The 19,234-nt window shown below is 52.2% G+C and overlaps 5 protein-coding genes across 5 annotated transcripts; 1 reads left to right on the top strand and 4 right to left on the bottom strand.

Annotated features, from left to right (window-relative positions):
• Nucleotides 1-144: 144 nt before the first annotated feature.
• BCR38DRAFT_160978 (kinase-like domain-containing protein) lies at nucleotides 145-2,892 on the bottom strand. The gene is made up of 3 exons (XM_040853779.1): nucleotides 2,656-2,892; nucleotides 1,125-2,602; nucleotides 145-1,073 (listed from the first exon to the last, which is right to left on the bottom strand). The coding sequence occupies exons 2-3, from the start codon at nucleotides 2,466-2,468 to the stop codon at nucleotides 306-308; spliced, it is 2,112 nt and encodes a 703-aa protein (XP_040718237.1). The 5' UTR covers nucleotides 2,469-2,602; nucleotides 2,656-2,892; the 3' UTR covers nucleotides 145-305.
• An 843-nt stretch (nucleotides 2,893-3,735) lies between these two features.
• On the bottom strand, nucleotides 3,736-5,472 carry BCR38DRAFT_365202 (HAD-like domain-containing protein). Its single transcript, XM_040857227.1, has 2 exons — nucleotides 5,080-5,472; nucleotides 3,736-5,020 (listed from the first exon to the last, which is right to left on the bottom strand). Exons 1-2 carry the CDS (start codon nucleotides 5,349-5,351, stop codon nucleotides 3,982-3,984), a joined length of 1,311 nt encoding a protein of 436 aa, XP_040718236.1. The 5' UTR covers nucleotides 5,352-5,472; the 3' UTR covers nucleotides 3,736-3,981.
• A 387-nt stretch (nucleotides 5,473-5,859) lies between these two features.
• Nucleotides 5,860-6,850, bottom strand: BCR38DRAFT_338248 (SCO1/SenC-domain-containing protein; the record flags this gene model as incomplete). The annotated part of the gene is made up of 2 exons (XM_040855599.1): nucleotides 5,860-6,288; nucleotides 6,425-6,850. The coding sequence occupies 2 exons, from the start codon at nucleotides 6,848-6,850 to the stop codon at nucleotides 5,860-5,862; spliced, it is 855 nt and encodes a 284-aa protein (XP_040718235.1).
• Nucleotides 6,851-7,864: 1,014 nt separating this feature from the next.
• On the bottom strand, nucleotides 7,865-10,879 carry BCR38DRAFT_472973 (uncharacterized protein; the record flags this gene model as incomplete). The annotated part of the gene is made up of 4 exons (XM_040862927.1): nucleotides 10,672-10,879; nucleotides 10,379-10,543; nucleotides 10,155-10,294; nucleotides 7,865-10,110 (listed from the first exon to the last, which is right to left on the bottom strand). Exons 1-4 carry the CDS (start codon nucleotides 10,794-10,796, stop codon nucleotides 7,865-7,867), a joined length of 2,676 nt encoding a protein of 891 aa, XP_040718234.1. The 5' UTR covers nucleotides 10,797-10,879.
• A 6,637-nt stretch (nucleotides 10,880-17,516) lies between these two features.
• Nucleotides 17,517-18,764, top strand: BCR38DRAFT_483225 (uncharacterized protein; the record flags this gene model as incomplete). Its single annotated transcript, XM_040863595.1, has 1 exon — nucleotides 17,517-18,764. The coding sequence occupies one exon, from the start codon at nucleotides 17,517-17,519 to the stop codon at nucleotides 18,762-18,764; it is 1,248 nt and encodes a 415-aa protein (XP_040718233.1).
• Between the last annotated feature and the right edge of the window lie 470 nt (nucleotides 18,765-19,234).

Below are 19,234 nucleotides of genomic sequence, written 5' to 3'. Positions count from 1 at the left end.
ATGGCATGAATAGCCGACACCGCAGCGTATTGCCGTGTTCCTTAGGGCTAGTGCGCCATTGTGAGTTCAGTTACCAAATCATGGTGCATTCTTGTACATTTTGATGCTTAGTATTGCAGCTATCGGGGCTGTCTCCCACAGTCGAGCTCTCTCATCAAGCCAAGGCGAGTACCTGCTGCGTGTACCAAAGTCGCCTTCCAGTTAGTAGTTCATATTACAAACTGGCGAGTGAATAACTGCATATACCGCTGCACATCCTTCCCACGACCCCCAACCTGGTATCCATCCATCCAGGCGCCTACCCTCTAATACTCGATCAGCTTAATCTTGCCTCTCAACTCCTCCGGCAACTCCTCCATCTTCACCACCCCCATCTTAACACAGTCGCCCCAAAATAACAGCGCCCGCTCGTGAGCATAAGCCAGGTAATCAAACTCATCCGCACCGCCCGGCTGCTCCTCAGGCGACACGATAGCAGCCGGCTGTGACCCCTTGGCCTCGGCATCCTCAGGCGGCCCGTCTTTCTGCTCCAGCCCCGGCACTTTAGCCTGCATGATGCCCCAAGCAACCCACTGAGCGCTGTTGGCGGTGCGCCACAGCCGCGTTTCCTCGAGCAGTTCCTTAATGCGCTGCTCGACCTGCTCTTCGCGCCGCTTCTCGTCGTCCTTGTACCCGCCCGGCGGAATGCGTGCGTCCAGCATGAAGTCCACGATCGAGCTCGAGCCTGGCGTGGTGGCACCAAGTCCGGGTGTGCCAAGAGGGGTGTCGTGGGGCGTCAGGTTCGGAGTAGAGCCCGCGTGGGGAAATTGAGGCCGGTGCTCTACGTATGCCTTGATGAAGCGGCGTTGTTCCTCCAGCGTAGGGTATCTAGAAGTGTTGCAGGCATACGGTGCAGTGACATTATGGTAGTTGTACGTCCATTCGGTGAAATGGTTTGCAAACTCGTGACCTCTCATGTTGGCAGCCGCATACTCGAAGTCGATGACGATAAGCTGCTTGTGCTCATTTTGGGGACTCATAAGCGGCGATTTCTCGTCGTCAGGTCGGATACGCAGAATGTTTCCATATTGGGTCTGTCATAGTTAGTGCACTTCGTTCTGATGGGGGGCGGGTGTCGTACTCACGTCGTTGTGGGCAAAGACAAGCTGGTCCCGGAGGTTCTTGTGTCCGGCATAGTAATCGTCCAAGTACTTCCGATACTTGTCGAGTGCCTGCTCGAACTTTGCCCATTCTACACCGCAGATGAGACCTCGCTCCTTCCAAGCATCGGCCGGACCTCGAATAGGCCCAAGCCCCCCGGAACGGCCCTTCCTATCCAAATATGTGACGACTTTCGCAGTGTTGTCAAGCCAATGATCCCAGTTCTTGAACACAGCTGGACCCCCATCCTTCTCTTCTTCAAGCAGCTCAATGCCATCATGCAACTCCCTCATACGTTTAGCAATCTGCTTCGAAGTCTCTGGTTCGCGGAGATGTGCTGGTGTCAAGGTAATAGCGTTGAAGAACTGCTCGAAACGACCATTTTCAAAGGTGCCGAGCATCCGAGGACCAATCTTCTTCCGCGACAGGCGCTTAAGCACGTTTAGTTCGTTGTCTCTGTCGATAATGTTCTCGACTTGGGGTCCATACACCCTGAGCAATAACTTGGCCGGCGCCTTCTTGCCTCCTTCCGTGTTGTTTAGCAATTCCTGGGGTGGGGTGACAACGTATACGGCGTTCGTCAAGGCACCGCTCAAACGCTCAATATCAATTGTGTCCCCAGTGTCTAGAGGCACACGTCTCCATCCCTTGATTCTTAGCGTGTGCGCTATCCGAAGCACGTCATTCTTGAATTTGATCCAATCCTCTCGCTCCTTGTCCACTTTCCGGCTTGAAACCGATGTCCCGTCAGCGCCCTCTCCGCTTTTCCCACCAGAATAACTCATGGTCTTGGAGTTATCCAGGACTGCATCACAGCTGGGGACACGGACGTCTCCATCGTGATACTCCGTATCAGACGACGCCGTTCTGTGCAGGTGGTGGGCTCGTTTCTTGTGAGACTTCCGTCCCATGCCCGGCCTATAATGAGGAATCGAGTTAAGCCCCAAAGCGTTCATACTGTCGTCAATGATTCTCTGAAGCCGGTCCAGGGAGACGTCGCTAGACTGGGAATCGATTGAATACCTCCGGTGGTGTCTGGTAAGTTGCTCGACGGCAGAAGGCTCCCCCGGCTCCTCAGGCCTCCCACGCTCCCTCTCCGGCTCAGCGGGCGGCGATTTCCGCTTATGAGAATACACCCGCCGTGTTTTTCGCTGTTGCTTCTTCGTCCGCTCATGCTCAAGCCACTCAGCAACCTGAGATATGAGTCTCTCGCCCATGTGATCAAGTCGGTGGTGATGCGGCTGAGAACTCCCGGAATCTTCCGGCCCCTGACGTGGAGATGGATTGCTAACCTGGCCACTCAGGGCCTCGAGGCTAGTCTGACCCATGAGCGATGTCCTTGACGAGTTGGCCCCTGACAAAGGTGGACGACCACTCAAGCGTTTGGCAATGCCCGCAGAGAACTGCTTCTTCGGCTGGATCTCTTCCGGGGGCTCTGGCTCTGGTTCAGAGATTTGGACCGCTGTATTTCGGTCAGTGAAACTATACTCCAAAGAAAACTATGGTGAAGCATGCACTTGTCTTCCGATGACCGGACGAAGCTTATTCAATGCCTTCCATGCGGTCGAGTGCTTATTGGGGACTATGTTGTATCCTTTCTAATCTTGCCTTGATTGAGCATGTCCCAGGAGAGATCATATCAAGTCTGACTTGGACTCATTTGAGATATCTCTAGTCATTGCCACATTGACGTAAGTCATGGTAACTTCAAGCCCACAATCCCAGAAAACAGTTTCCAAGAAGCTAAGTCCAAATGGGTAACACGGGGAATCCTAGACGCTTGCCCAGCCCAACATGTTGGGTGCAGGCAGGCAACAGCAAACAAAGATAATATGGAAAAAGTGTGACTAACCTTTTGTAGCACTCAACGGGGGCGTGCCGCCGCTGTCATCATCTGCCTTCATAGCAGACCGCAGTGGCAAGCCACCCACGGTAGATATAGAAGTAGGAGACATCTTGACGAGATGATAATAGAGGCAGACAACCGATAAGTACCCTTGATAAACGGTGGTGGTAGTCGACGAAGATGAGAGCGGGGAGTTAGAATACGGAAAGCCAGATTGCGACGACCAGTCGACCCTGGATTGTCGGTCTAGCTATCGTGCGTTATCTCTACACCTCGCATGCGCTGGTGGAGGTTGCGTGGTGAAGATCGGTCCCTCGTACTGATAAGGACAGAACTGAATGAGTGGTGGGAGAGACTGATTTTGGAGAAGGCAACCGAAATAATGGTCCGTGGAAATTCAGGACGAACTGCGGCAGATGTGGGCAAGCTACAGGGTTCAATTTTGTCTTTAGAACTCTAAAAGCTGCTGGCCGTGGGACTCCTCAGATAACCGTTTCCCTAATGTAGAAAGAGGGATAATGTTGGTCTACTCGATGGGTAGAGTCGAATTGCTGTTGCTTCCTCAATTCACATTTCGCGACGTTCATGTGATGAAACTACGAAGTTGGGAGGGGTTGGGTTGTTGCTTCAGGCGTAGCCCGCCACAGTGAGACTGAGACATGGAGGCGCACATGCCAAAAATCAAGAATCACCGGGTGACGTAGCCAAGCGGTCCGAAAACCGTCTCCCAAACCGGAAGTCAGTGGATGACCTCCTTGTCCTACTAGGGCCCGACCACTCGGGCGTTGCATTCGCCTGATGCCCCTAACAGAAAGCTACCTTGTAAAGTCAACGGGCGGAAGTTTGCCAATAAATTTGACGGCTGAAAACGCATGGTAGACATTTAGCTTGCAATTTGATGCATTGACACGTTCCGGTTTCGTCGGCCTTACTGGTCGACAACAACATCAATAGTTGTGGAGCCATTTCACTGTAAACGCCGGTACCTATTGGCTTTACCTCCAACCCTCTCGCTCCAACGCCCAGTTGACAGCTGCAGCCACATCGTCCACAATCATCTTAGGTGGATGCGCCGGCTCACCCCGCGCAGCGCTCCACACTCCCGTCCTAACGAGCACCGACGTCCAGTCCGTCCCATCGGGACTGACAAAGTCGTTAGCCCCGCGAATATCGCTCTCGGGATTGTCTCCCACCATGTAGACCCGACTCAAGGCTCCCAGCTTTTCTATTCCCGACCCTAACAGTTTTGCGCGATGGTTGTTTAGCACACGCTCGGCGTACTGATACGTCTGTCTGTATGGCTTGCCGATTACCGTGCGCTTCAACTCTTTACCTCCGGTGATGTCTCTCCAGATGCCGTACATGGCCGCTTGGAAGGCGCCCTGGCCGAACCTCGGATGGGGATAACTCGCACTCCAAAACAAATCCGGGTTTGAGAAGAAAATAGGCGGCTGGCCGTCTCCCTGCCAGCCCGAATCTGGGAGGTCCGGTTTGCCGTTTTTGGAGGAATAAGTCCCCAGGACACCGTCTCGGGACATGAGTAAATCGCTGATGATCTGAATGTCCAGCGCCCAGTCACGCGGGTCGTTGAAAACGAAAATGGCGTCGATCTTGGGCTGCGAAGTAGGCAGAGGACGAGCCGTCTTAGCATACACCTCCTCCATTAGGGGCTCGAAAGGCCAGATGGTAGGGTGAGCCATGAGGATGTCCGCCGGGGTAATGACGTTCTTGAAGCCGTACTGCTCAGCGATGGCGCGCGACTGGGCCGCGTTGGATCCCGTGACGAGGATGTTCTTGTCTTTCAGCCCGTTGGGGCCGTGGGCAAGTTCCTGGAATGGCGTGTGGGATTGCACAAAATTCTCCGTAGATAGCTCGACGTTGAGCTTGGAGCTCAGGTCGATGACTCGGTCCTCCTCATGCTTGCCGCCGCCGTTAGTAAGCAGGATGAAGGGGATTTTCTTCTCCTGTAGTAATTTGAGTGACTCGGTTGCACCTGGTATGGGCTTTGCTACATGAAGTAGAACGCCGTCGATGCTGAGGCCATGTCAGTTCATGAGGACTGTCTTACACGACCGCAGTCGGAGTGTACTTACTCAAAGGCAAAAGCGAATGGAGGCAGGGTTCCAGGGCTTCTGGTAGTCCTTTCGGTGCTGTAATGACGACGCGATCCACTTCTCGCAACTACTGGACCCCCGTGCCATAACTGGCTTGCAAAGAAAGGTTGAACTTCAATACCGCCGGTTTCGTAATGAGGCGCGGCGGCTGAACTCGAAGGGTTCGAGGCCAGACATGAGCGGGGCCATAGAACGTGGCTGGTCGCGCCGGGTCGCGATATACCCCGGGCCAAATGCAAGGAACCTCTCATAATTTGGGTGCTGATACAAAAATCTTGCTTATCTCATCGTGTTGCAAATTTGTCCTCCCATTGTACAAAAGCGATATGTGGTGAAGGAACAAGGCAACGGTGGTTGTTTTAATGATCCACCAGTACTGTTCCTGTTCCAGGAGATTAGCAATGGAGTCCGGCAGCGCTATCGTTATCGGACAATTCAAACCCGCTGTGAAGTCACGAATATAACCTACAGCCTCAGCCCGATGACATCGAAGCCATGCAGGCAAGCACAGTGATTTATTATATAGTTCATGTGACATGCACTAGACTTTTCACTTTTCGAACAATACCTAAAGGCTTGTGATGTGTGGCCTTCCCCAAATTTCCGAAGTGATACATCTCAACTTCTAGCAAGGACTAGCCAGCCCAGTAACGAAGATCGACATGCACTGATGTGCACCACGAGAAGTAGTATGCTTTTCCGCCGCGACCATTTTTACAAGTCAATGTACATATTAGATGCATCTGAGGAAGCAACCCCTCACTTCTTCAACTGCCCCTTCCAATCCTTTGTATGCTCCCAAATGACCTTAGCCGCCTGCTCCGGACTATGCTGTCGCCCAAGCGCCTCCACAAAATCTCCCTCAGGATCCATAAGATAGAAGTAAATGCTGTGATCGACCAAGTAATCCTGTCCGGGTTTCACATTGCGGGGTGTGCTGAAGTAAACGCGGTACAACTTGCACACCTCCTTGATCTGTTCGTAGGTGCCCGTGAGCCCGACGAAGCCCGGGTGAAACTCAGCCAAGTACTCCTTGAGCACTTTGGGGGTATCGCGCGCGGGGTCGCACGTGATGAAGATGGGGACGACGCTGCCGGGGTGTTTGGCCTCGACTAAGTCGTACATGGTGGCCATCTTGTCGAGTTCTTCAGGGCAGATGTCGGGGCAGTGCGTGAAGCCGAAGTAGACCTGTTTCAATCAAAGAGGCGCATCAGTAACCTGTTGTGCCATGTGTAAAACACCAAGTGACAACCAGACATTCACAGTGCTCACAGTGCTCACAGTGGCTGCATCACGAGACTCATGGGCAAAAGACCAAACTCACCAAAGAATACTTCCCCCTCAAATCCGCACTACTGAACGGCCTCCCCTCTTGATCCACCAGTTCGAAGTTCCCTCCCACCTTCGGCCTCCCCACGCCCTTAGTCGCCTCAGCAATCCGCTTGCGCTGCATGCGCTGCTTCTCGTACTCAAAGTAATACACGAGCCCAACACCAGCAACGATGAACAGCAATCCCGCCTTCCACGAGAACGGGCCCGTTCGGTATCTACTCTTGGCCTCCTCGACTGACTGGGACTTGTAGCGCCGCTGTTCGGGCGGTTGGTGCTTGGATCGGAGGCATTGTTGCGATAAGGTTGCCGCGGGCCGCCGGGAAAGTGTCGAGGTCGAGGTGGTGGAGAGGAATCGGCGGCACTGTCGTCGCGATTGGGTTTGGGCGAAGGATCGCAGGAGAGAGGACGACGGTGCCATTGGCCGCGACATGATTGGTATTCGTAGTTGATCTTCGACGTCAGCTCGCAAATCGAAACTTCTAATTCAGAGTTTCCATCAGGCACACAAACAGGCCATTGAAAGCTGCCTGGCAAGCCACGCGCTAGTGGAAGCTCCAGCCACATCCGCTTCAACGTCATGCCGTCGTTATGCCGTTTTCGCAGCTTCAATCTCGAAAAAGCACCAGGTTCTTCTCGGGTTGCTAAAAAGAGGCACTAGTTATGAATTAAGTAAGTTGGACAGTCAAGCAGATGACAACATTGAAGGAAATTATCAAATGCTGCAACGGGGAGAACTGGAAGTATCACGGCCGGAACTACGAGATAGCTTGTCTGACAATATTACAGTAAATTGTCTTTTCAGCCGTTCCAAAGCGTATAAACGCCATGCTCTGGAATGGCGGTACTCCGGAAAGGGATGGTTTGTCCCAACATTATTATAACTACAAATACAGCGAGACCCAAATGCAGAATGCCGGTCACATGTTTTGTCTGCTTCCACACAAATCTGTCTCGCTCCAAATGCTCCCTCATCGCAAGCCTCGAAAAACCCCGGTCAGAACAGGGTGCAAATATGCACAGTTGAATTGTAGATGCCATACTCCGGCAACTCTCTCTGAATAAAAGGAAACAGAAAATTCCCATGCCGCGCTCGCAGATGCAGGATATGTCACCAACGCTGCCGATGCCGCCATGCCGATCCTTGATCGCCAGACAAAAGAATCAACCTGCCATGCCAATTGGTCTATTTTCATCGTTGCGACCCTTATTACGCCACGGTGAAGGCCCCGGGCATCGAGAAACGGAAGTGTAGCGTAGAGATTTATGCTATCTCTGTCGCAATTTTGGTCGAAGTTGACAATTTTGTCTTCCTCGGATGTAGAGAACGTCGGAATCTAGACCTGAAGAGGTCCCTTAAGAGGACCCATATGATCATATCAGGTTGACAATGGGCAAGACTTGTACCAAAGGTGTTTGTTTCTTCTTTACCCGATCAAACACGACTGATCTGACTTTGGCTAGCACTCGTCCGACTTCTCTCATCGTCCTCCTCAATCACATCACTAAGACGCGTCGGATGATGGTGTCGTGGCAAGGATTCCCAGCCCGGCGCGGTATAGCCTGAGCCTGCGTAGTCAGGCGCCGAAGAATATTGCGGTTGCTGTGCGTGGGCACCGGTACTGGTGGGATGATGCCCGCCTGGCTGCGAAGCCGGAGTCTCGAAGTCTTCTGGTCCAGCGTCAGAATTATCGTCTGAAGCAGGAGCGCGGAAGGGAATTTTGTCTCCGCGGGAATCTCGGGCGAAATTTCCATACGCGTCAATGCTGTACTCACCTTCACTGTAAGCACCCTCGGAGCCATAGCTGCCTTGGTGGTGGACTGATTGCTGGTGGGTGGGATTACCGCCAGATGAAGTAACGACCGGTTGGACAGCGGGCGCTTGCGAGTACTCAGCCCGAGAGGTGGCCGTTTGCTGCGCATGCACATACCCATCTGATTCCGCCTGGCCGTAGGTTCGGTTGTCACGTTGGCTGTTGTGCCGACTGACGCCTTGTGTCATAGGCACAACCTGAACACCTCCGACTATGGTGGGCTGGCCTTGCTGGAGAGACAAAGTACGATCTCGCTCTTCCTGCTCTCGTCGACCGAGCTCCTCCCACGCACGTCGAGCCTCCTCCTTCGAAATGGTCAGCTCCTTGCGCATCTCACTCAACTGCTTCTGGATCCTCGATGACCCCTGCTCGTGTTCGAGAGCTTCGCGAATTGCGTCGGCTCGGCTTCGACGCTCCTCCTCGAGTGCCGACTCCAACATCGCGGTAACTTCTTGATTGCGCTCCATCTCTGCGCGGGTGTCAAAAAACCAACGCTGGAACTTACGTTCCGACGAAGCACGGAGTCGCTGCAGCTCGACGACGGCATGGAAAAGATTGGCGCCTGCCGAAGATAGATCGGTGACTTGGCGGGACAGTTGCTGCGACAACGGGTCGTTGTCGATCTCATCAGTGTTCTGCTGCAAGCGTCGGATCCAGAAGCTGGTCAAGCCTTCCCAATGCGCAGACAATGTCTCCCAACGCTCGAAGGCATGTGGAAACGAGTTTCTACCTCGACTTTCCGCTGTCTGGGGCTCGGATCCTCGCAGTTGTTGCGTTCCTGAAGAGCCTGCTGCTGTTGCGCCTGGAACCGCGGTAGCTGGGACGCCTTGTGCCGAAGTCGTGCGCGTATGGCGCTGTGAAGCTTGCGCTTGGGTATCAGCGGGTGGTCTGGACGAGCCTGGGACACGACCACCAATATCGCTTGTTGCGCGGCCCGGCAACGCGCCAGCGGCAGCGCGTCTTATAGCAGAGGGATCTGCCCCAGGGGGCATAGCACCAGCTCCCGGTACACCAGCGCCAGCAGCGGCGTTTGCACGTTCTTCTCTCCGTCGAGTCTCTTCAAGCATACGTTGCTCTGCTTGTTCTGCCTCGGCATGTTCCCGGTCCAATCGTTCTCGTTCTTCGCGTTGTCTTGCCTCACGCGCTGCCCGTTCTTGCATGATCATCCGGGGACCTCTAATTCCACTGGATGGGGAGCCGATTGGCGCTCGAGCAGTTGTGGGCCTGGATGAACCGCCATTGCCATTCGAAGTGGCAAGGCCGCCCCCTTGCATCAAATCAGCCATCGAGGCAAGTTCCTCAATCGGATCAGAACTCAATTCTTGGGGACCACGTAAAGTTGCTTCAAGCGCATACAAGATAGCGCTATGAGTGTGTTTTGATATGTGGACAGCTAGATGAGGTGTTGGTTGTTTCGGGTCCACGGGTGTGCGGGATGCGTGGTGATATCGAGACGGGGGTTGCGGTGAATTGTCTTCGAGATCTTCACTACTTAGGTCTTGTGACAATTGACGTCTAGCTTGTCGTCGACGCGTTCGCGGTTGTTCACCTTGCTCAGCACCACTCAGAATATATTGTCCTCGTGGTCCAAGAGTGATGGTGACGCGAGCAGGAGCTTGGGCGGGCTGCTGGGACGGTGGTTCAGCCGGCTTCGGACTTGGCGTTGCCGAGAAGCGCGGTGTGCGACGAAGTACTCGATGTCGCGAGGACGTGGTCGATCTCTGCTCGGGTGTCTGGGGTGGTGGAGTTTGGTAAAGAAGGTGATGCTGCTGGCGCTGATATTCTGTTGAGGTGTGTGGTTCGTAAAAGTCGTGACGGTCGTAAGAAGTTTGGGGCTTTAGTTCGGACAACTCTGCTGTCGCGCCGCCTAGCACGCGAGGGGGAGATGGAGCAGACAAGGTGAAAATTCACCACCAGAGTGGTGGAAACCTGGGGAAGGTGCGGTTGTGTCACAAAAGCCGAGGGAAGCTCTCGCAGCCGAGAGGGAATTCCTGGCTTGTGAGGGAACCAGCTCCAGGAATGACCTGTCCAATTTTTGGTGGATCAGCACGCTGGTTGTACAGGTTCAAGGTTACTTGAATACTGCACGAGAGTTGGCAATAGGATAGAAGGAAGAATGAAAAGCTGCAAGGTACTTTAGAGTGTGCGGGTGTTGAGAGTGGTGCTTGGTTGGCTCAGTTGTTGGAAACTCGGAGGCTGGTATCGTGACAACGTGGAAAATGTGGATGGCTGGTGAATTGAGCGTTGACTCGGATGCGAAGTTCAATTGAACAAGCCAGGCGACCATTGACCGTCTGAAACTTTTCAAAAATGATCTATCGCAACATGCGACCGAGTTGAACGGGTTTCCCTGTGGTAAGACTCGAGAAGATGACGATGTTTTCGAAGATTTTGAAGTTATCGTATCGTCCTCTGATGCCCAACTCACCACTGCGGACCCAGCGGTGACGCAGCGCCAGCGCTGCTGCCCACCTCTAGACCCCTGGGCAGCAATCGGGACAGCACAAGTGCGCGAGGAGAGTCTTTTAGTTTCGAAAGATCGAGCGCGGGCATGCTCACATATCAATGGCTCCCAATGTGTAAGTTACCAAGTTGAGAACATTGTGCGTTGAATTGAGAGACTTAAAAGAAATAACTAGTCGAACTGAGGAAGTAACGGTGGGCGGGAGACCGTCATTGGAGGCTTCCCGCACGGTCCTCCATACTGAATACGAAGTACCTTTATTGATCTATCTTGATCTTGATATGTGAAAATGCTAAATTGTCATGAGAAGACGCAATCAGCAGCCTGTTACTCAATGCTGAACAGCAGAAATCACCAGTACTTTCCCAGCTTCTGTTCATCTTTGTTTATGGACCATGCTTCCAGCCCTTCTTGATGAGTTTAATATGGAGCTTACCCCAGCTTTTTTTTCTGGACAGTCCGTTTGCTGCCAGGCTTTGAAGCTTCCCCTTTCCTTGCAAGGAAGCGATGTCTATCAAAGCGAACTTGTTTGCTGATATAACAACTTCATGCAATTCAACAGAAAGCACAAGCCGAAGTCGCCGAGAGCTTTCTCTACTACTACTACTACTACTACTACTACTACTACAACTGAGAATCACAAGCAACAAAATACTATGATGTACAGTGCAGGCCCGACTGATACTTCCTTGTTCGAGTACGACGTCGCAAAAACAGGATGGCCATGGGGGCAAAGATTACATGTGCGTTGGCACCTCTGGTCAATTCTAGTGACGAAACGTTGTCCTGCACCTCTTGTGAGCAGGCCTAAGCGAACCCAATGGGCCGGTCCAATCCATTATCCGGGCCAGTCGGATATTTGGGGGCCATAAGCTGAGCAAGGGTACGGCTGCTCGAATTTCGGTCAAACTGTGGTGTCTCTGGTTTTGAACCTCAATGATCTCGTTCTAATGAGGGCGGCATGTCTTCATGAGCTGCAGGCTCCGGTAGTCAGGAAGGAATTGGTGACAGAAACCACTTCAACTGAGGAAAATCGCGAATCAACACATAAGGCCATGGCGGGAATAGCACAAAGCGTACAAGTTGTGTTACATGACAATCTCAGGTCATGCAGGTGTGAAAGCGACACTGAGCGGATTATTGCAGCTGCCGAGGTGTCTTAGAAAGACGAATCAGCCGTGTTCCTTACAATCTCGACAACTCTAGGACTGGGACATCTTGAGAAAGGATTGAGAACTCGTCGCAATACCCGACGAAGATGAAAAACTTACGCAAGGAGCTAGGCACGATCAAGATCAGACAACCTGGAAGGTTTCCTGGATACGATACGCCCGGGATGACATGCCTGGGATGCCCCGTCTCTCCTTCGACATCTCCAACGCTATGTGCTGAGCCAATGGCCAATGAGAAGCTGTGTCTGGGCGTGAGAAAAAATTAGCTCCGGGAAAGCGTCCGAATGCCAACGTCACGTCTCAAGACATGAGACTACCCAAGACAGCCTCAAATTTGGCCAGTAGGCTTGAACAGAGGCAAAATGCACTCAGCTGTCACATCTAAGCTGGTCATCCGTGGTGGTTGCCGGGAGTGGGAATTCGGTGTCTCCAACTAAGACAAAATAGGATAGCTTCAAAGAATTTCGGCGATTTGGAAGGATAATATAACGATCTGTTCGCTTGTTTCCCACCGGAGCCGTGGCAAACAGCAACCGCACTCCCGAAACTACCCAGCCGAACCGAGCAAGCGCCAGACCGGCTTGCAAGGCCTGCGTAACGACACACCCGCGGGTATCGGAACCGTGCAACTCGATCTTGAGCCATCCCATGTTGAACGAGATTCGGCACGGAAAGCCTCGTACAGGCATGACCACTTCGCCCATCACATACGGAAATGTAAGAAACTTCAGCGGTTATTTAGCCAGTTCCGGGTCTCAATGACCGGACAATTGGTTATGGACAGTGTCCCTCCATAAGCATACTGCCACTCATATGCCTTTTCATCGGCTTCGGATAAGTTGGCATATGGGAGGATGGATGTAGCGGGTCACTCCCGGTTGCACTTTGAAAAACAAATTGCAAATTGTGAGCTGGAGGTTCTCATCACTGACCTTTCTGCTGACATTTGGGATGTTTTACAATCCCCAAGGCTTGAGTAGTGTCAATCTACTGAGAATTGTCAAAGTACGTACTTCTCACTTACATGGAAAGACACGTGTGAACAAGGGACCGTATTTCCGGATGACGAGCCGCCGCAACTTCTCATTGCACCAGGGTTAATCCCTCAGCTCGCAATAGTTACCCCAAACCATCTGTGAGGCTGCATACTCGCCCGTGGAGTAAGTAATAGCTTACCTGCGGACAATGGGGCCGCATTCTACGACCTTGGCTGACTAATGCGATGGCATTAAACGTCCTTGTCGTCGGTTGTTTATCGAAGCACAAATAAGGTAGTAACGCTAAAGAAGTACCTCAGCTTGCCTGTCTCGTGGGGACAGATGGAGAGGGGCCAGAACCCAAGCTGACAGACAGCCTCGTGGCAGCCGCTCCAGGCTATTGTCTACCTACCTTGCCCAAGGCCTATCAGGGCTGAGTAACTTCATTCGCAATCTACAATGACCAAAGTAGTGAGTGACCATCACCGCACATGACCGCAGAAACATTCCGCCTCAGGTTTTGAGAATTTTAGGTTGGCCTCGCAGCGAGGCCTAGAGCGGTCGAAACCCGTTGGCCCATTAGAACGTTCAATTTTCTTGAGGCGTTCTTTTCCCGCATGCGATCCCGCACCTCGGTGTAAGACAGGATCTAGACCGGTCTCTAGTGGACGCACTTCCACCCCCACAAGGTTCCCTTTTGGGATGAGATTCTGTACAGATCAATCTCAATTCATACCAAGGCATCGGACATCGGGTCTTTTTCTGTCGGAATCTGCCGCATTCAGGTGAAACCTCTCTGGCTCGTGACATCAGCTATCGTGATGAGAGCGTTGCTATCGACAATCCCCTAGCAATACCTTCGTCAATAATAAGGCAGTAGGATGGAACTGGTAGGAAACACGGACAGATGTCTGTACCTGGGGATCCATATGACAGAGACACGCTATCGCGACTTCGAGCAGAGCTATCGTTGCACGATCTCTGATCGGTGGAGCAAGCTGTTGGAATGGATAACGCACTAGTCGCAAAGAACCAACCTGCCGCTGCTCAGACTGAAGTTGGTACAAACAAAAATCTGTCTGCCGACTCCCAACCAGACATTGTCCACATGGATGTGGAGTATAGCTCATCACCTGTTCCAACATCCGGCCCACTTTGTTCAACTGAAGGCATGTGTAGAGCCCAAACATGACGGGTGGTTAACCAACCCCCCAAGCGCAGATCTCGTGGCGATTTGGCATATGCGGTCCGTTCCAGGTGCTCTACTTGCCATAATCGCTGTTATCATTGCACGATGCGGCAGCATGGATCCAACGATGATTGGCATTTCCGAGCTCGACTCGGGTATTGCCGACCGAGAGTTTCAGGCATAGCAGAGGTGGCATGCCAGCAACATCGTCAAATGGTCATTGAATCGGAATGAAAATAGCGATCCTCGGAATGAAGTACAGATGTGGGACATAATGAGGCATGGAGGTCTTCTTGCATGTATTGGATCCTCTTGCCATCGACATGGCGATGCCACCTAGCAGGGAGGTCAAGTCTCGAGTGAATACTGCGTTGGGAAGAACGTCAACGAAACTCCTGTGCATAACGAATAGTCAATTCTTGGACGTTGAAATACCTAACGGCTGGATTATGAAAGGCACGGTGTCGTAGCCTATAACGCGGCATCTCTTGTTCAAGAGATGCGTCAGCAAGCGGACTGTAAATCCGCAAGAACGACGAGATCACAAGTTTCTTCCATCATCACTACCGAATCAACCAAGCACTTGAACGGTTCGTTTTCCATGCCTGTCGGCTTTGTCCTTCGTCAAATGGGGGAAAGTGATACCGAGACCATGACTTCGGCTCTGATCGTTACTTGGAATGTACACAAAACGCGCAGGATGCTATAACGCGAAGACATGTGGGTTGATGAGTTGTTATAGGCCAATTGCGATAGCGATGAATGGCGGGGACTGGTCTTCTGAGTTTGGAGTGATGGCATACTGCATACATCCTTCTGCAGCTGATAACCAACTTGCAACGTCCAACGGGTGTATATCCGATGAGTCGACAGCCAACGGTTGACAGCAGCTACGTTAGACAGCATTTTTCTATGGAATGGGGACAAAGTTCAACAAATGATGCATATAACATGTCAAGCAGACGGACCGTTGCATTGCCGTCGGCCATTGTGTTGCTGTGAACAATATATCGGTATACTTTGGTGTTAGATGTTTAACAGAGATGCAACAACTTGTCAACAATGCGCGCTCTCTCTATCTCTCGTATGATGCGGCCGAAGATGCGCAATCTTGCCGCCTGCAGCCGAAAACAACCAACTGAGTGGTCGCATGCGTTTTAGCGGGAAAAGAAAACGTATAAAACACGAGTCTAGAAGTCGTGTAACATTCTGATCCGAACGTTTTACTTAGTTAGAGTGCCTGCATGAGTTGGGATGACAGCTCATACAACAGGCATCCTCCCTGTAGCCCCAGGCAATGAGGCTCGTTTCAGCCTTTCACCCACCCATATCAGCCTACTCTATTTTTAAAAGAAGCGGCGACTAGGATCGCAAGAGGCTCTTTCCAATTCCAGATTGTATATTAGAATGCCATGTGGTGCAGTTTCGAAATTTCGAACGAAAATTTTAAATCCTTCTGGCGCCCGAACGACCGAACCCCCCCGGGGAACCCATCGTGTTAGTCGGGGTTTGTGCGCTCGTTACCCAGGCCCCCGGTGTCCTTGGACCCCTCCAGACCAATATTTATTTTCTAGATCCTCGAGCACACTTTCGACTAGGAGGGCTAGCTTGAGTTTTTCCGTCGGGAGAGATTAAGATGAGTGGCTATGCTGGTTGCTTGTGTAATTGGCCGTGTCGTGCGGGAGGTCTGTCCGCCCCGGATGAAGGGGGAAGGGAGGAGAGCTATCCAATATCGAAATCGCAGGATCAGGTACTGCTGGCTGACTGTAGAAAATCTCTCCATCGTGATCGCGGCCCTGCCCTGTTTTCGGGTTTCGGCCCGTTGGCAAGCCAGGATTGACTCCCGCTTGCCCGCTGCCAGTAACTCCTTTCCCCTCAGCAGGAAAGACAAACAGAACAATCTCTCTAAACTGTATACTCTATTTAGGGTAGATCTTCCCCGTAACCCACGCTAGCTCGGAAGCTACATCCAGTCGGCAGTTGTGTCGATCAGCCGCCCGCGTACACTGGCATAGAGTATGCATACTGTGCAACAGGAACAAGGTCTTAGTTGTGTTGACTATTGGAAAAGCATTGTCATGCACAGTGACATTACCGCATGTGTGTATAGAGTCTACAGATACATTTTTTCCGTCATGATGGCGTCGCTTGTCGGTACCTGTGGGTTACTCTCTGATGTGATGTGTCGAAGCCACAACGACAAGTCTATATTTGTTTTCTTCGGACGTACTCATCAACAACAGCCTGCAGCAGCAGCACCACGAAAATTAATTAGGTTCAGGGACCTTGGCAAGATCCAATGCGTTTAGCTGCATATGTACTCACTCTGCAGCGTTGGCTCCTAGGGATCAGCTTAGTTGCTTTGGTGCTAGCACGAACAGAAACAAGGTCTGTCCGTCTAGCTGGGAGCTTGGGAGCTGAAGCTTTCGTTCTTGTTTCTCTCCAAACGCGTCTCTGGAGATGGAGAGGTCTCGCCTCAGTTCCGCGCGGCGCCACCCCTCCCCACCTTACGTTCCCGAATGATGGAGTGCAGGTGATGAGCGATCCCGTCAGAGAACGATAGCCCCCAAATCAATACAAATCACAACACAGTAAGCCAGACAAAGGCCCGCGTGTCCGTGTGGTGGCTGGAATGAAGAAGACAGAAAACGACTGCCGACACATTCTTTCCGAGCATCCGATCCGTATTCCCTCAACCTAAAGAAGACATGTTGGATGGCGTCTGTTTGTTATTGTTATTCTCGCTGCTCTCTGTCGGACCGCCCGTCTGCTTGCGTGCTTGCCGTCTCATCCACCCGTTGCGTTGCAGCAGCACCCGCCCCCCAGGTGTGTTCAAGAAGTACGAAGTGCGCATTGTCGTCAAAGTGCTTTTGGGCCCCTAGCCGCCACACCAACCTGATGATACCACCGGCGCCATCGTCATATTTTTTCTTGGTCCGTCGTTTGTCCTTTGCATTAGGCTGTTTTTACCAGCTGGGCAGGCTGGGGTGGGGGGAAATTCTTGCCTTGTCGCATTCCGTGGCGTAGTGCGCCGCCCCGGGGACAAGACTAAGCTAAGGATACGAAAGAGGAGGCTTGCACAAGACATTGGAGGGGCCAGACATTGGAATCCCTCGTCCCCCTTGCTGTTATGCATGCACAAACAATTCCCCAACCTGAGCCAGCTAACGTTCCTTGTTACATTAGGCTGGCTTTATTATTCTGTATCTGTATCCTCGTATGTTGTTGCTTGAACCTAAGTATTTTCTCCACTTATTCTAGTCAAGCCTCACGAGCCTCCAGCTCCTTCCCCGGGGCATATATCACAGAGCTCTGCCCTGGATCCTCGTCCAAGTGCTCGACATTCCCGACTATCAATGTATTGGTAGACCACTCATCCTCTTTGGAGTAGTCTTCTATAAATCATCATACCCGTCATTCAGACCCAGATCCAGTGTTCGATCTAGCTCGATCGATTTATTCATCGTGATCATGGACTACATTTCCGCCCTCGAGAGATCTTGTCATCAGAAAGCCGTCATGTGGGCAGAGGCACCGAGAAGCAGAACTAAGCAACAGCCGGCCAGGGCATCCAGCCGACTCAACGGGAGGACCAACAACTTCTCGTATCCCCGGCCCGATGGTCATCCCCCACAACATGAATCGGCCGATAGCCGGTCGTCGTTGACGTCCAATGGCTCCATTCCGGGCATGACCGATGCCTCTGACTCCGAGGTATCTGCGGATGACGATTACCATTATAACACTTCAGCTACCAAGCTTTGGGACAGCTTCTGGCCGACGGGGACAGACAAGGCTGAATCAATACCGAAGCAACAGAATTCTAGTCGAGACTTCTTCACCATTAACTATTCGCCATCTCGATCCCACGAATTGGAAGACGACACCGTCACCATCACAGAGAAAGACCCCCTGGACACAACCACTGCCTATTGGTCATTCGAAACTCCGAGGGCCTCCCCTCCTCGGCCGAAGAACGTTAAGGATACCAAGGACAACCGAAAGTCGAGCTACTCGATATACCCCAAACTCTCACCAACAATTATCTCCACAGCTCCTTTGCCGCCTCGCTCCTCATCACTCTCAATAGAGGCTGCATCGGCACAAACCATTCGGCGCAAGTCGATCAAGGCCACCAAATCCCTGGCTAGCATCCACTCAAGCAAATCAAGTGCCAGTTCACATCATCTCTACCTCGCACCCCCCGCGCCGGAAACCTCCAGCACAACCACAATTTCAAAAGCTAAATCACTCAGCATTGCCCCCTACGGTGACTATCTTCCCGTTCCTGTAGCGGCCCCCCCTCTCCGCCCTTCAACATCAGCGTGCAATACATGTGAGCAGCCGCGGCGCCCATATCCCACAGCCACGCAGCATAACGCCACCGCGCCACTAGCTCCTCTGGCGCAATCCAGCACCACGGATCTCAACAATCACCATCAACGCCTCGTGCGGCCACAACTAGAGCGGTTTGTCTCTGTGTTCGAGACTGACTCGGAGAATGAGTCAGATGGCGAGAGCAGCGGTCTGGCTAAGCGCCTCGCCCGCGGTCTGCACCACAAGAAGAGCGCGAGTGCTGAGAAACTTCGGGGTAGTAGTCGAAGTCGGCCTACGTCGTGTAGTCGCGATGGGAGTGCCGAGGAGTTCAACAACAGTGCGAGTCACAGTCGGAAACGGGGGAGCTCGCTGGGGCGGATGTTGGGATTGAAGAGTCGGTGATGGGATGATTCATCCGATTCACAAACATGCGCAACCACCAACGCCATAACTCACAAACTCACGACATTCACAAGCACACACATCCACTAGCAAGAAGAAAGTTACGCCATTCACTATGTTTTGGGTTACTAGCATTGGTCTATTGAGTACAGCAACAACATTAGGGCAGCACAGCACAGCACAGCACAGCAACGGTGTAAACAGAGAGAGGATCAAATCAGACAGCATTTGCAAAGGGCGATCATATCATCATTACGACGGAACGGGAGAAATCGACGCAAAACAAAGAAAAAAAGTCTCGCTATGGCCTTTATCCTTTTCGGCCCGGACGATAGAAGTATAAAACCAAAAAAGCAATCTAACCAACCTTGCGCATTGACGACAACGGGAACGGGAATGTAGCGCCAGGAGCGAGACAAGAACAACATCAACATGAGCACCAGTCTACAGGATAGAAAAAACAACATGAG

The sequence above is a fragment of the Pseudomassariella vexata genome (assembly GCF_002105095.1).
Source record: "Pseudomassariella vexata strain CBS 129021 chromosome Unknown BCR38scaffold_4, whole genome shotgun sequence".
NCBI classification, from domain to species: Eukaryota; Fungi; Ascomycota; class Sordariomycetes; order Amphisphaeriales; family Pseudomassariaceae; genus Pseudomassariella; species Pseudomassariella vexata.
Note: the sequence above shows the minus strand (reverse complement) of the source record. Positions and strands in the feature narration are given on the sequence as shown.

Excerpts from the sequence above, each read along its gene's own strand:
- BCR38DRAFT_160978 (XM_040853779.1), bottom strand. The coding sequence starts at position 2,468 with ATGGGTCAGACTAGCCTCGAGGCCCTGAGTGGCCAGGTTAGCAATCCA. Across the intron at positions 1,074-1,124 it reads TTGTCTTTGCCCACAACGAC|ACCCAATATGGAAACATTCT; the intron begins GTGAGTACGACA and ends TAACTATGACAG.
- BCR38DRAFT_365202 (XM_040857227.1), bottom strand. The coding sequence starts at position 5,351 with ATGAGAGGTTCCTTGCATTTGGCCCGGGGTATATCGCGACCCGGCGCG. Across the intron at positions 5,021-5,079 it reads CCATTCGCTTTTGCCTTTGA|CATCGACGGCGTTCTACTTC; the intron begins GTAAGTACACTC and ends ACATGGCCTCAG.